Below are 15,806 nucleotides of genomic sequence, written 5' to 3' on the forward strand. Positions count from 1 at the left end.
GTTGAAATATTAGTTAACATGCTACGGAATTTGTTATAATTATATTTACTTTAATATTTTATTATTACCAACCACTTTCAAAAACTTATTTTCTACCAGTATTTGTACTGCAATATTATCTATTAATTTAGTGTCATTTATAAGTTATACGACTAACGTATTGAAATATATTTTACGGTGTTTATAAATAGGTACATATGTAAGAATTATTATCTCATGAAATCAAACAGATAAAAACGTTTTTTATTTTCTAAGTAGGTGCCTACAATTATAAAACCAAAATCACGTTGAAAAAAAAAACTTTGGCTTCTTTGATTATGAATCCAAGCAAAAACAGCTTTATAATATTATTGTTATACATATTTTATACACTTTGTGCTACATGTGCGTTTCGCAGTTTCCGCGATACAAAAGTACAATCAGTGTAAAAATAATCTTCTTAACACTTTATACTTTAGACGAGTTACGTATAAAAGTTACACAGTACTAAAACATCAACTGATTATGTTCTTGTTACCTACGAGTATGGAATAGTCACCAGCACGGACAACATCAAACTGCTGAACTCAAAACTTTACTTAACATAAGTCGTATTTTTCGATATGCTGATAGGTACGGTGCGCCAACAGCGCCTGCCAACATGATGGCTTTGCAGACGGGTTCCAGAACAATAGCTCACACCCATCTTATACTCCCGTGTGGTTGAATATGAACGATACAGCATTCTTGTCAACGGGCGGTGATCTTCGTGTTATTGATGGATGATTGTTATTGTTGTAATGCCATGACTTTCTCGTTGACGTACTCGATGATTGCAACGCAATAGTTTCATAGTAACGTAGCCTGCCACAACATTTTCTACTTTTGATAATAGCAACGAAGCCCTTTCTATACTTTTTATTAAAGAATGCGTATAAGATGGGATTGATGCAAGAGTTTGATGAACCCAGCCATTGTGCAAGGGGTGTTACAAGAGGGAACATTTCTTCTTCCCACTTTTGAATTGGTCCGCCAAGTTTTATTCTCGCGAATATGAGGTAAAGCGGGAACCAGGACAAAACAAACAGAATCACAACGGCGACGAGCATTTTGACGACCTTCACTTTGGATTTCTGCTGCATGTTTTCCATGTGAGCATCTTGGGTATCCGTTGGGATAGATCTTCTCCACACTTTAATCCAGATGAGTATGTAGCACATGGTAATGAGAAGCATTGGTAAGATATAACAGAAAATCAGATTTCCGATCACAAAGTATAAGATTTCGCTCAAGGGATTTGGCCAAACATCGAGACACAGGAGAACATGAGGGTTGTCTTCAAACACCACCACCAGGTCGAAGAAGAACACCCAAGGAGTGGTGACAAGGACGGCGAAGATCCAGATGAATACGATCATCAGACGTGCACGGCGCTTGGTGATTTGGCATTTCAAAGGCCACCAGATGGCAAGGAATCTGAAACAAAAAAACAAACAAAAATAAGTGTTTTGAAAACATGTCACGTACAGTACTCCGTTTTTCGTCAACTTTAAGGGGACATAGCAATTTTTTGACAAAATGTAGGTAACACGATGGAAATTATTATTGCTTATGCTTGCATATTTATATGTTTATAATTATCTAATATTTTGCCTTATATTTTGCTTTCGCAACCTATTTTTAAAATCCCTTTCTTAAACTGATATCACTAACTGATCGCTTGGGAGAGATCACTTTTTAGTGAGAAGACCGTCTTTTGTCAGCCGTTCTTAACGGAATAAATAAAAATAAGAAGGTTAACTTTGACTACATAAAAATTTATCTGTCTGTCAGTTGTTGTGGAGGGAGCGCCATGGTTTAGTGCAAAATGAACCACTAAGATTTGAATCATTAACGAGCTGTACCTACGACAATGTAATGTAAAGATTTCATTATGGTAATAAAGTTTACCATAGGTACTAGTTTTGCATTATTTTCGACTTTAAAACCATATTTTCTGTAACAGTTTGCCAATTTAATTATAAGCTCAATTGTCACTTTATAGTATATATTCACTTTATAGTATATTATATACTTTTTTATTTTATACTGATAGAACTATATTTTGCAAGTACTTCTAAATTAGGATCTAAACTTCGTCCTTTGAAATTTAAATAACGACTAGGATATTACTGGAAAAATTCAAATTTTAGTCCAACTAGGCGTAAACAACTCGCCGGTCTTGCGAAATAATTGGTTCGTCTGGTTCGAAGGCAGCGTTCAAGGCATTCTCTTTCCACAAAATCACAAAAAAATGTTCCTGCTATCTCGGTTGCTCAGTTGCCTGCAAAAGAGGAACGTAAAAGACAGAATAAAAAGTTAAATTTAATCTTTTTGTAACGCTTTTCCGAGGGTTATGCAAATTACTGGCAAATAACGGGGCAAGCAGCTCTATTGTTTATAACCAATTTCACGGCTGAGCAGATTGATCCTAAATATAAAAAGGCCGTCGGGTTCAAAAGTATTTTTACTTGTAATTGAAGTTACCTATATTTTTAATGGGAAAGATCAAGAAAACGATTTAACACTGAGATTACTGATAATTATATTCTGCATACTATTATATTATTATATTATATTATATTATTATTTTACATACTTAACGTCTAAGATTATTTGTATCAGCATTTCCTAACGAATGAACACAAAACTGTTTAACTAACGCCCAATTACAATACCATTGCTCATTCGAGAATATATATCGATTCTCATTCGTGAACTGAAATAATGTTGGTGCGCTTGTACATTCCGACTTCCGACATGTGCTCAATTTTGTGGAAACTATATAAAACTTTTCTTTAATTTGACCGGTCATTCTACATTATTTACTAGTGCCAAGATATTTGAAAACGCGTTGGCACGAGCGAGCGCGTCAGCAATATTGTTTCCGATTTCTTTAATAAAAAATCTGTTCTCTGAAAAAGTACTATGAGACATCGCATTAAGGGGTAAATATTTTTGGGTCTCATGACCACGGGTATGACTAAAGCTAGGCTTAGCTTATTCTTTTTTATCTTTCCGAGATAAAATAGGCACAAAAAGTACTCTTGTCAATTAGTAATCCATATTAATTTTCTTTCCAGGCTTAAATATGACCTATTTTGCGAGTGTCGAGAGATTTTCAGAAATAAAAAAAGGTACAAATTAAGTTTAGGGGTCAACCTATAATGTGTAATTGGTTAATTATTAAATTGTACAACGGGACTTAATCGCGTATCTAAGTTTTAAGATTTAGGTACCTCCGACGTTTCGAGGACGGCGTTGTCCCCGTGGTCTCGGAATTTAATAATGTGTAAAAATCGTGAAAGTTTAAATCAGTGTAATTGGTTAATTCATGCTTAGACATAACGGTCATTCTACCTAATTAAATTAACGGGGACAGGAATCAAGGTTCAAAATGTGTGCCATTAATTCCAGTTACTTACTTCCAATCAAAGGATTTCGTTTGGTACATTAATAAGCTTATATAATTAAAATAATGCCGCGCTCTAAGTAGTAGGATTTAATGATAATATTTCGCATAATGTAGAAGTGTTTAATTTAATTGGCTTAGAGTACCTAATAATTACACTTATATCAACTTGTAATAATTACCTTCACACCTCCATATTAGTTCCGTCTGTACCATAAGAGGGCACAAGGGGACCATGCGATCACTGGAGTGTCTCTGGTCTATACTTTGGTGTTTAATTTATGCAAAAAAACTGAAACAAACTACATGAAGGCTATTTAGAAATTTCTAGACCAAAAGTTTATTCGTTCCAAGACCAGAACTAAACCTGTTATTTAATTGAAACACCGTGGTTTTGCTCGTATTTAATCTCTCCGATCATAGACTTACCATCGATTACATCCCATTACTACATAGTGTAACTGTAATCACACGCAGTGTGTTACCAACAAGCGGAACCGGTAGTTGAAGGGCCGTAACTGAGGCCGTATGCAAATATTATGTTTTGATAATGTTGCAAACCGCTTTATAATAATAGGTACCAAAGGCTAGTAAATAGGGAAGACTAATAACCACCATACAGCACCGCGTGCCTCGTCAGCTATTTACTTTTTTGAATTTTAGATTTGTTTGTATAAAAACTGCAATCTTACTGCATTTTATGACTACGAAACTCAAAATTTAACTTGTCTGACCGCTGTCATTAGGGTGATTATCTCAACGAATTTTTTTTTGCGGCGGAACTGATACCTAATGACAGTGTGGACTAATTGTTTCACAATGGTTTTTTTTCTGAAAACCTTACACAAATTATTATCTTAAGCCAAATCGCAAAATGTTATAAAAGTTATTGTTATTTATTAAAAAAAATTTTTTCGCCGTAATTATAATTTTGGCGAAGTGTCCCGAATCCGTTTTTCTTGAATGATTTCTATATTAGAACCATAGCATCCATTGATTTAACAAAAACTTCACTAACTTTTACTCGTTATTAGTCTACGTATATTATAAGAAAATAAAAATAACATTATTTACGCGATAATGCGAGTTATGCTAAATTGGCAAAAGATTGGTAAATTGGTAAAAAGTGCAAATAAAACAGAACATTGTAAACTCGCGTGTGTTAACCTATCTCACCTATCTGTAATTTATAAATATTCCCGTTATCTGCCCAAAGGTTTCACTATATCAGGTTTTAAACTAGGTACGAAGCCAAACTCTGTTTAATGAACGTACATTTTCGAGCCACTAATTAAAACTTGTTATTTTAACTAGCTACTTCAATGTGTAGATATTATAGAACATAAATTCACTACTGCACCCAGCGAGAGTAACCACTTGCTGTCTACAACTATTTCATAGTTCTTCTAAAACTTGCATAACTTGCATAAGGTTATAATTGTGGTATTGGTGCTTTGTGGAATCATTCGACTTCGATTAATTGTTTTGTGATCTGTCATTAGAAACAGTTAAAGAAATATTAATAATAGTAATATATTTCAATGTGTTTGTGATTACCTTTTTTACTCATGAAAATAACACTTGATATCTCTATACTTCGTTTTTTTTTAGCATTAGAAAAAAGGTAAACAATCTTGATGTGTCTTTTAATTGAAATACATGTTTTAAAAATAAGTCACGGCAAATATGTAACAATTATGAATTCGTCTTTGGAATTCACTCCCTCTAAATATTAGACAAGCTACTAGTAAGTTTTCTTTCAAGCGGATGTTACGTAAGCATTTGCTAAAGCAAGAGTTCGAATAATATCCATCATTATTATATTTATAGTATGTATTTTATAAATATGTGGTAGTTTATATATATTTTATTTATTTATGTAATTTATAAGTATAGTTTGCTTTTTTTAACTCACTCAATATATTTTCTCTCTCTGCACCAATTGAAGGTATCTCTGTTTGGCCCTATGGTTGACTGGTAGAGAATGCCATTTGGCATTAAGTCCGCCATTTGCACATTGTTGTATATATTTTGTGCAATAAAGTTTAAATAAATAAATAAATAAATTATGAATCTAATACGATTATTTATATTCTTCTGCTTTCATAAGTAATAGTTACTGATTTTTAAAAAGCGTTTTTCAATTAAAAGACATGTCAAGATCGCTTACCTTCTTTCTAATGCTAAAAAAAAAACGAACTATAAGTTAGAATCATACACATTTCTAAGTGATATTTCACTTACTTTATATAAAATATCACTTTGGATCACCTTAGAAAACAGGCTTTTGAATGCATTTGCTCTACTTAGAACATTTAAGAAGTAAGCATTTTTCTTCATTTTTTTTTACCTATTAGTATCCTAACCTGGTGGCCAATCCTGCTATTGATTTGTTATTTCTATTGGTGCATCTCGCTCGCAACAATATATAAATGCGTAATACATATTATGACTCCGCTAAGTTAAGCCAAGTCGATTTCATTTTTATTGTAAATGGATAAGGTTATAAGAGGTCATTCAGCTTTGATTAGCATATCACATTTACAAACCAATCAATTAGGTAGGTACCCTTTGAGTGCATTTAATTTATGTGCGAATCTCCATTTTAGGACGTAACCAATGACCCAATTACATTTCATTGTTATAACATTTAACTAATTGCTTGATATTTATGACGATTTATTCTCAAATTAACATTAACAGGCAGAATTCAATCATTGACCTACATTTAAACAAGTCACGATTTTAAGTTTACCTAAAGGACCTCCAAGTAGGTAAATAGGTGCAAAATACATATATAATAATTATGTATTCACGCTTGCACATTTTTCATAGTTTGTAATTTAAATAATACTTTTCCAGAGAACAAAATATGAGTTTTATTTTAATATTACTGCCTGATGGCGAGGTCCTTGTATGTTCGCAAAATAAATATTATTATTCAGTTAATAAACACCCTTCGACACTGCACAAGATGATAATTAACCCAAATTCCATTTACGGGTAAAATTCATCAATCAATGTAAATGGAGTATATAGGTACTCACCAACTTATTGCAGTTTTACTGGTTATTACAACGGTAAGATACATTGAATTATTAACCTTAAGATACATTGAATGAAGTTCATAACCATTGGTTACGGACACCGGAATACAGAAAGAAAGAATAATTTCCATTATTCCGGCTGGTTTGTATATGAGACTCGTATTTAATTGCATAGTGTTGTAGTTATTTAAACGGTATTTGGAATGCCATAAAGTTTCATTTCAAGCAGCAGCAGTAGTACAGTAGTACTTGAGAAAGCAAGCCGTCGCATTTGTAAAATTTGGCACCTCAATCTGTCAGACGGTCATGTTAAAAGCTAATTGACGTTGAACGTGACATTGGCCTTAAAATCTTGTTATTACCGATTATGTAAGGTGTAATATGCACGCAGTACCTAATGCTTAGTATAACAATATATCTCATTTAATTTTGTCATAGCGGTCTGTTTTGTTTCTTACTCGCGCATTATCCTTTCGCAGCGCAAATCCAGCTTTAGGTATACTATCTAAGTATGGATGATAAACGTTTAGAAATTATTATTACTACAATAATATAATGCTTATGTATACCTACCTACATCAATTGTATCCTGGTTCTACACTACTGTAGTTACTTTACTAATAGTTCATAGTTTATTATTTTGGTACAGTAACTGTTATACATGTTTTTTATATTGAAGAAGACAGAGTGCTCACATATATTTGACCACAAACAAGTATGTCGGTGCATGTTCAAGTACTCTTATTGCAGAACTTTCAACAAATATGTTTAACCAAAAACTTATGTTCTATTACGCATCTTAGAAGTTCACCGTTCACCATGCAATATTTTATCTATTTTTATCATTATTCATGCAACAGTATGTCTAATTTCGTCATCGTATTTATAAATGACAATGAAAACAACGTAATAAGTAAATATGTAAAGCTAAGAACCGTTCCTTAGGTCGCATAAATTAGAATGCCAAGGTTTCATCTGCTAGAAGTTCAGTTCAATAAAAATAATCGCCTTTAGGTACTTATCAGCGAAGCCACCTTCACTGTCACTTCTCTGGAAGAACAGTACTGACAAAAGTGCCATCAAGTTCGTGTTTACTATTGACCCTGTGTTCACCGTTTTCCAATGCAGCAAACATATTTGACTATTGAATTAACAGAGTGCGTCGTGCAGGAAATATCGATAGAAAATGTAATTAAGTACATAATATATAAACTGTAAAAAGAAAAATGCATCATAAAATAAATACCTTACAAAGCTATTCATAAGTTAATGCATACACTTAATATGCAGAATTAAAGTTACTTGTGAATTAACTTAAAACCGTTTGAGATTATGGTTTCATATAAATTCTGACACAATAAACGTGTGAATTTATCTTCTTAATTTCTTAATACTCCTACTCCTATTTTAGAAATCTCTTGATCAAACATTATTAAACTTTAGCCCGAAATTAATAGAATCCGTTTTTCTTTGAAGATTAACAGGTTTTATTTCAAGTTGGATTAAGTTTATCAAGCCAATGTCCTCTCAGGATATTTTCCTTATTTCCAAATGTTTTGTTCTAACAAGGTGACATTTTTCGATAATTTATATGTTTTAAATTTTATATGTATTTCTGATCTGTTAAACAGTTTTGTTTACTTAGCTGGTAGACTCATACTTTTGTACATATGTTGAGAACTGTTATCAACTCGTCTGTGTCTGTGTACTCGTCTTGGCTAAGAATCTAAAATAAATATAGATTAAGCTAAGTATTAAAGCATGTAATGAAATATGTTTTATAAGAAATAAATAGTTCATTTTTTTATTAGCAATATAAAGACCAGTAAGGGTGACTCGCGTTATACCGGACCGTGTCCGGGCCGGAGCTTCGTTTTCTATGGAAAGCATCACGTGATCACCTGTAATCTGTCATAGAAAAGTAAGCGCCGGAAGCCCCGGCCCGGACACGGCCCGGTTCGCCCGGTCTAACGTGAGTCATCCTTAAGTAGGTATTTTCAAATCTGTGATAATTTACGATTTCCATAAGTTTATTTCCTCAGTACCTTATCCAGCATACAACAAATAGTGTCTGATCGTGCTGACCTTTGTAGTTCAAGGCAGAACACAGCTTATCTATGCCCACCGCTCAACAACGCTACATTATGCACTTACTTGTTGATTGTTAGATTCTATAACTGATTGTAAAAATAATTATTTGTACAACAAGAGATCAAAGTTTGATATTTCTTCGAGTGCTTATTTTGAGTCCCGTGTAAGCGAAAGATTCTATACTAATCTAATTTAGAATCTTGAGCGTAGTAAGGGACTCAAAAGCGCACGAGATGTAAATAACTTTGATCTCGTGTAGTTCACAAAACTTTTCACCTCAGCAGTGAGAACATTAATACATATTAATGAGAACCCGAAAAAATGTATTCCTTCTTCATCACTTACCTATTTACTCATGTTTTCTTAAGATATACCAACAATTAAGTTTTCACCTCAGCAGCTCGAACAAGGGTACTTTGCTAACCAGTGAGCAAAATCGCATTTTGCTCATTTTGTCTCACTCAGTGAGCAAAATGCGATTTTGCTCACTGTTTTTAAGTAGCAAAGTACCCATGTTCGAGGTGCTGAGGTGAAAAAAATATTGTTTGCAGATAAGGTCGAAATTCTTAGGGCCTATGTTACCAGCGCCCTTCCTGACACCAGCGGTAAAAATAATAAACGGTTCAGTTTTCTAAATATTTGTTGTAACATCTGGGGGCCCAGCCAAGGTGACAAATCGTGCATCGATATACGCCAAACGAGTAGGAAAAATGTATCGGGATACAACGAAAAGTCACGTGAAATTGTCACGGAATATCTAGATCTAAATTAATTAGGTGACCATTTCGTACCAAATTAAAAAATATTAGATTTGCCAACCTGAATATTCAAATTGCGCATCAATTCAAATTAAAACAATAACGAATAACAAAAAACATAGAATTACCTACGAACGCATTTTAACGAGCTTTATACTCGTGTTTCTGATACCCATTCAATGTTTCATTGCAAATAACGAATACAATAAAATGAAAGAGAGCAGGAGGGTATTTTTAATGAGCCCTAGGTATATATTCTAGATGAAGGTACATTTTCAATTGTTTTTCTTTTAATAAATGAACATTATTGTTGATACTTGATACCTATAAATTTTTCGATCCTACTTGAGCTATAGTGGAATTATTCTTATTTGCGTTTTTTGACACATTATGACTGACGTATATAGAGATGTAACTAACACAAATCGATTGTCACAGCGAGCGATTACGATTGGATGGCACCTAGACTGAGGTATCGAATTGTGACGTTTAATGAATTTTTATTTGAGATTTAAATAAAGCTAGAATTATATGGTTAATAAATAATAATAAGAAGATATAATAAATTTAATAATGCTTTGTTATAAATATCTAATAACTATTGTAATATCAATGATTTATAACAAAATTTACCTAAATTTAATAATGTTTAAATATTTGACGTGTAAAATGTATATTTTATGAATAAAACATTGAATTGAATTTAATTGTTGCGACCTAAAATGAAAAATTTATATCGATTTACTTTACGACTACCGATTTATAACGGTGGTGTCCGGCCAACCCTAAATTTAAAAAAAGACGTAGAACGTAAACGTTCGCAGTGCAATTGTCTTCCTTTGTAATTTCGATGTGCAAGATATTTTACGTTCTATTGCTGTTGTCAGTGTCATGTGTCAAATGACGCAAATACGAGTGCACAAGGTATAGCAATGGATAACAATAAAAATCCTAGACAAACTTATTAACTTCGGTTCTGCATTTGTAGATAAATGTTGACGATCAACATGATAAAAACTGCATAAATAATTACAATTTCCTTTTAGTTAATGTAGGTAACGCCTGGTAACTTGGTGACATTAAAGTTAAGATTACATTTTCTTGTTCTGTTGCAACAGGCTGGACGGGTGAAGGTCAGTTAGGCACAGACGGGGTTTTGTTCTTATCAGAGTAAAATAATCTGCCTGAACGTCTGAACGTAACGTCTTAACTGTTGGCCAACAGAAATACCCGCTCTAGGTTTTACTCTTTAGGCACATTACCCAGCTAGATGGACACTTTGATAAAAGCTTACGACATTTTACACAAAAAGTTTAATTAATTCTAAAGAAATGAATGAAACGATTTTACACAGAATTTGCACTTAAACTGATTGAATATTTTAATTATTTTAAAGACTTGGGCTTTGAGCTTTACATAATACCTACAACGTCATTGCTTGAGCCATTATTTTGGGACATTACAAGGATCACTCCAAATAGTCCTTTAAAATCTAAATTCTTAAAACAATTGGCTGGCATTCTTAAAAGCTGTCAAGTGAAACTAACGAAAAAGGCTGTAGATAAGATATTTCACGCTTGCAGACACGAATATATATTAAGCTCTACTCTTAAGATGGTTAAAATGTTAAATTCAAACAAAACTTATTGAATCTTGTTTTAAGCATCTACCGTGGGATTTAGCATTGTCTATTTACTTTTTTGGGTTCCGTACCCAAAGGGTAAAAACAGGACCCTTACTAAGACTCCGCTGTCCGTCCGTCCGTCCGTCCGTCTGTCACCAGGCTGTATCTCACGAACCGTGATAGCTAGACAGTTGAAATTTTCACAGATGATGTATTTCTGTTGCCGCTATAACAACAAATACTAAAAACAGAATAAAATAAAGATTTAAGTGGGGCTCCCATACAACAAACGTGATTTTTGACCGAAGTTAAGTAACGTCGGGCGGGGTCAGTACTTGGATGGGTGACCGTTTTTTTGCTTGTTTTTAGGGTTCCGTACCCAAAGGGTAAAACGGGACCCTATTACTAAGACTCCGCCGTCCGTCCGTCCGTCCGTCCGTCTGTCACCAGGCTGTATCTCACGAACCGTGATAGCTAGACAGTTGAAATTTTCACAGATGATGTATTTCTGTTGCCGCTATAACAACAAATACTAAAAACAGAATAAAATAAAGACTTAAGTGGGGCTCCCATACAACAAACGTGATTTTTGACCGAAGTTAAGCAACGTCGGGCGGGGTCAGTACTTGGATGGGTGACCGTTTTTTTGCTTCTTTTGCTCATTTTTTGTTGATGGTGCGGAACCCTCCGTGCGCGAGTCCGACTCGCACTTGGCCGGTTTTTTTTATTGAAACCAGGCTTTGAAAATCTATGCTTATTATGAAAATACAATTGAATAAGACTTTATCTCATTAACACACAATCTAAAACTCCGAGTGCGAAAAATGCATAGTATTTCAGATATTAAAGGAAACAGCTATAAACAAGAATTTTATTTACAGTACATATGGGGCTACTTTTCCGCACTAGTGCGTAAAATAGCACTTTTCGTGCGTATGTCGAAACTTTAAAGTGCCATATGTACTGTAAAACGTTGTTCGATACACGTGCGAATAGGTAATTCGCAACTCGTGTCGATTTAAAACACTCCCTTCGGTCGTGTTTTAATTTATCGCCACTCGTTTCGAATTTCCTCTTTTTCGCACTTGTATCGAAAATAACTATTTTCGCCGAATTTATAATTTTAGTTACCATTACTTTAATAGTATTCGTATATGTTAAATATAAAAAGTGTTGCTTTCGACAATAAAAAATAATTAGGTACGTTACCAACTCATCAGTTAGTGAGTACCCATTGTCAAAGAATAGTTAATAAACACAGGCATACATTTTCAGAGAATACATAAAACACAATTCACTGAACCGCCATTAACTATCATGTCAAAGCTGCGGTTTGCGAAAACGGATACGTCATGTTCGATCGGTTGACATGTCAATTCGATAGTTTTTTTTCTATACCTACAAGGTTTAAAAAACAAATACTCTTACTTGTGTCGCAATGGGTTGTGTGATTCGCGAAATTCAAGAACGCGCCCCAATGAGTGGTAAACTGGGGCATTTGGCAATTTTCAACGCGGTACATATATATATAAAAAGCCTTGGTGATTATACACCATCAGTCTGGTTCTGGACTTATCAGTTGCAACTTCAAAAATGCAATTCTTAGTAAGTTTTACGGATCTAACTTAAAAAAATGGGGTTTAGTTTTTATTTAAGTCAAAATCATAATATTATTAGGTATTATACATAGTTTAATATAAACATGAATCATTCCTTAGATCTAGTATTGATTGATTAACCGCAGAAACAACATTTTCAACTGCTATTATGTATACAATGTTTTTGTTATTGTTAATTAAATGATATACTCCTTAGGTGCTGTTTGCTGTTTTGGCCTGCGCGGCTGCTGGTCCATTGTATGTGACCGACGACGTTCACTATACTCTGCCATCCAAGACTACCATCACGAAAAGCAGTGTAGCAGTCAACCATGGAGGTGAAGTGGTTGCTAGCGTTCCAGTTCACAGTGTGCCAGTGGTACCAGCCCACCCAATTCATATTTTGCACGCCGAACCCAAGAAAACTACAGTAACCAAGAGTAATTTGTCCATAAACCATGGTAGTACACATTTGGTCCACACTGTGCCGTTGGTGCATGCCTCCCCCGTACACATTTTGCATGCTGAACCTAAGAAAACAACTGTGACCAAGAGCCAATTATCTGTAAATCACGGTGGCACTCACGTAGTGCACGCGCCAGTGGTTCACACGACTTCGGTTCTAGTGCACGCTGTACCAGTGAAAACTCATGTACATCACGTTCAGCCGGTGCATGCGGTACACTCCTCACCAGTTTTAGGAAGGGTTGGCGACTCTGCTATATCTCATCACAGCTCGACTGTTCACAAGACGGAACCTCTTTCTTTAGTTGCTGTGCACCATTGATTTGCGTTTAGATACAACTTTATTGTAGTAAATAAATAAAATGTTTTTAGTGTTTTTACCCGTTTTTCATTTCAATTGAGCATCCCGCCTCCTCAATTTTTATCAAATGAATTATTCATTATTATTTATTTGTTTTATGTGAAGATACTTAAATTGAAAATACTTATATAACAATTGACTAACAGGTATCAAGCATATTAACTGTAAAAAAACAAACAGACCAATTTGAACGTACACTGATATTAGTTAGATGTCATTCAAATAAGTATCGTTCATTTCGCTCGTACCTACGTACTTGTCCGTACATTTATTGGCGCGGGTGAGACGCACGATAACTAAATAATTATCATTCAAATATCATTTTGGTGTCCGTGTACGTACAAAACATTATTAATTTTAATACATTTTATGTGGGTAATTTATAATATTGAGTGAAATGCATATAATTTTAGCTAAAAAAGTACACCTAGTAATTAAACTAATCTAAAATGTTTACTGAAACAAAACGATACCTATAATTCAATTCAACGTCTGACAACTGTAAATTTGAATAAAGTCTTTACTACTTAATTGCTTTCGACGAGTGTGAATGAACTTTCAAAGCTAGTTTAATATAGGTACAAAAGAAGTGATCCTGCCCTTAGGGCGGGACTTATCGGTGCCCCTAGCTAGTCAATCTTGTAAACTAGAGAAAATACCATCAGCCTGGTATAAAAAGTTTCTCTAAGTATAATGTAAGAGTCTCGGATATCAATAATATACTTAATAGTATGTAATAAACTCGTTCTAGTTTGCTTTAAAATAAAATCCGTTGTTGCACTTTTAGTATAGTGATATTTAAACTTTTGACATGTTTCATTTATGCCAGCTTTTTTATTTCTGCAACTAGTTGTTTACGCAAACAAACCTAATATGATGAAAATGGTACAATAACCGTCTGGCATGAAAACCATCCAATTTACTTCTACCGCAAGCCTACAATCTGTCAATGAAATGTGTTGCCATTCTAGCGGTAAAATACAATGTTGTGTAGCTGTCCTTTTTTAATTTATAGAAGAACGATTTTATTTCATCTATTTAATACCTTTAAACGAGCAATTCTTGTACAGGTATTTATTTATTTATAGATATATATGTCGGAATCGTGGGCGTATCATACTATCAGGAGCACATCAGGACCTTCAATTATGGATGGCGAGCCCTCGTCAATGAAATACGTTATTCAACTCACAGTCTTTACTGGATAAGACTGATTACAAATCATAGCACACGTTACACTTCTTATTCAAAGCAAACCAGTGGATTAGACCCAGGAACCGCCACAGACGTCATCTTCTCCCGTTCGTTCTCATCATGTTCCCATCTGAAGATTGATTGACAGCATCACTTCAATTGTTCTGGCTTTCATTTGTTTTTGACAGCGCACTCTATGACGACTTGACGGAACTGCGCCGAATGCCACTCAGGTGTACACATAGCACCCTAGTTTGCTCTATTTGTCAAAGATTGCATGATGAAACGCCTCTTCAAGGCGATAGATGGCACGATTCAGCCATTCTCCGACATATATATACCTATATAATATATCAGGGATCTCTTTTAATATATATTTAAGACTATATTTTATCAATGTTGTCATATGTGTAAAGAAATATCGTGAAGACTTGCTTAGACCTATATTTTAATAATTTTATTAAAAAAGTACAAAAATTAAAATATTTATTTTATCAGGTCTCTAATATCACCCAACGATAGGTACCTAGTGTTTGAGCATGACACATGCGTATCTAAAATATTTAATTTATCTTGGCACTATTTTTATAAAATGGGTCAAGTCTAGCTCTTACCTTAAATAAAATGTCTCCCAGACTCCCCCTATATTTAGTTCTTTTTATTTATATTCCTATTCCTACAACCTGTGCCGTGGTATTTTTGATAAATCTTTATTTAAATCAAAATTGGTTATTTAAAATTGTTTCCGACATATGGAATGATTATAAGATTGCTGAAATATATAAAAGCGAAAAACTTGTTTAATTTTTAATCAAAATGATGATAGATGATTTTCGATCAATTTTCTTGAACCGATCTATGAACGTTACGGGAACGCTATAACCGTTGAGCGACAGTAAACATCGAGTTAATTCGTCTTCAAATTAAGTCATTAATGCTCACCGTAGCAGATATCTTGAATATTAAGTTTCACGCACGTCTGCAGTGTGTTATTACTTAATATGTTAGTTCACTTTAGTTTAATCTACCTAAGGCGTTATAATTGTATCTCCAGAGAGTATTTACACAAATATTGCAATAAGATTTTTTTTATGCTTTGGAAGCGAAATTTGTCTTTAAATTAATCAAAGCAAACATTTTTATTTAGGTATGTATGTTCCAAAATATTAACTAAAGTATCATTGTGTGTTATGTAGGTATTATATGTACCGATATACAAGTGCTATGTTTTAACGTAA

The 15,806-nt window shown here is 33.8% G+C and overlaps 2 protein-coding genes and 1 long non-coding RNA gene across 3 annotated transcripts in view; 2 read left to right on the forward strand and 1 right to left on the reverse strand.

The window, feature by feature from the left end:
* LOC134658811 (uncharacterized) overlaps nucleotides 1-1,098 on the forward strand; it is a 258,840-nt gene extending 257,742 nt beyond the window's left edge. The window contains exon 3 of the long non-coding RNA XR_010097740.1: nucleotides 1,086-1,098. This is a non-coding gene — a long non-coding RNA (uncharacterized LOC134658811). The remainder of the gene's footprint in view (nucleotides 1-1,085) is intronic.
* Nucleotides 297-15,806, reverse strand: part of LOC134658310 (neuropeptide SIFamide receptor-like) — a 116,975-nt gene continuing 101,465 nt past the window's right edge. The window contains exon 3 of the mRNA XM_063513944.1: nucleotides 297-1,455. Within this exon, the coding sequence (XP_063370014.1) occupies nucleotides 687-1,455 (769 nt within the window). The 3' untranslated portion in view covers nucleotides 297-686. The remainder of the gene's footprint in view (nucleotides 1,456-15,806) is intronic.
* On the forward strand, nucleotides 12,284-13,367 carry LOC134662134 (uncharacterized). The gene is made up of 2 exons (XM_063518405.1): nucleotides 12,284-12,555; nucleotides 12,766-13,367. The coding sequence occupies exons 1-2, from the start codon at nucleotides 12,544-12,546 to the stop codon at nucleotides 13,333-13,335; spliced, it is 582 nt and encodes a 193-aa protein (XP_063374475.1). The 5' UTR covers nucleotides 12,284-12,543; the 3' UTR covers nucleotides 13,336-13,367.

This window comes from Cydia amplana, chromosome 2, assembly GCF_948474715.1.
Source record: "Cydia amplana chromosome 2, ilCydAmpl1.1, whole genome shotgun sequence".
NCBI lineage: Eukaryota > Metazoa > Arthropoda > Insecta > Lepidoptera > Tortricidae > Cydia > Cydia amplana.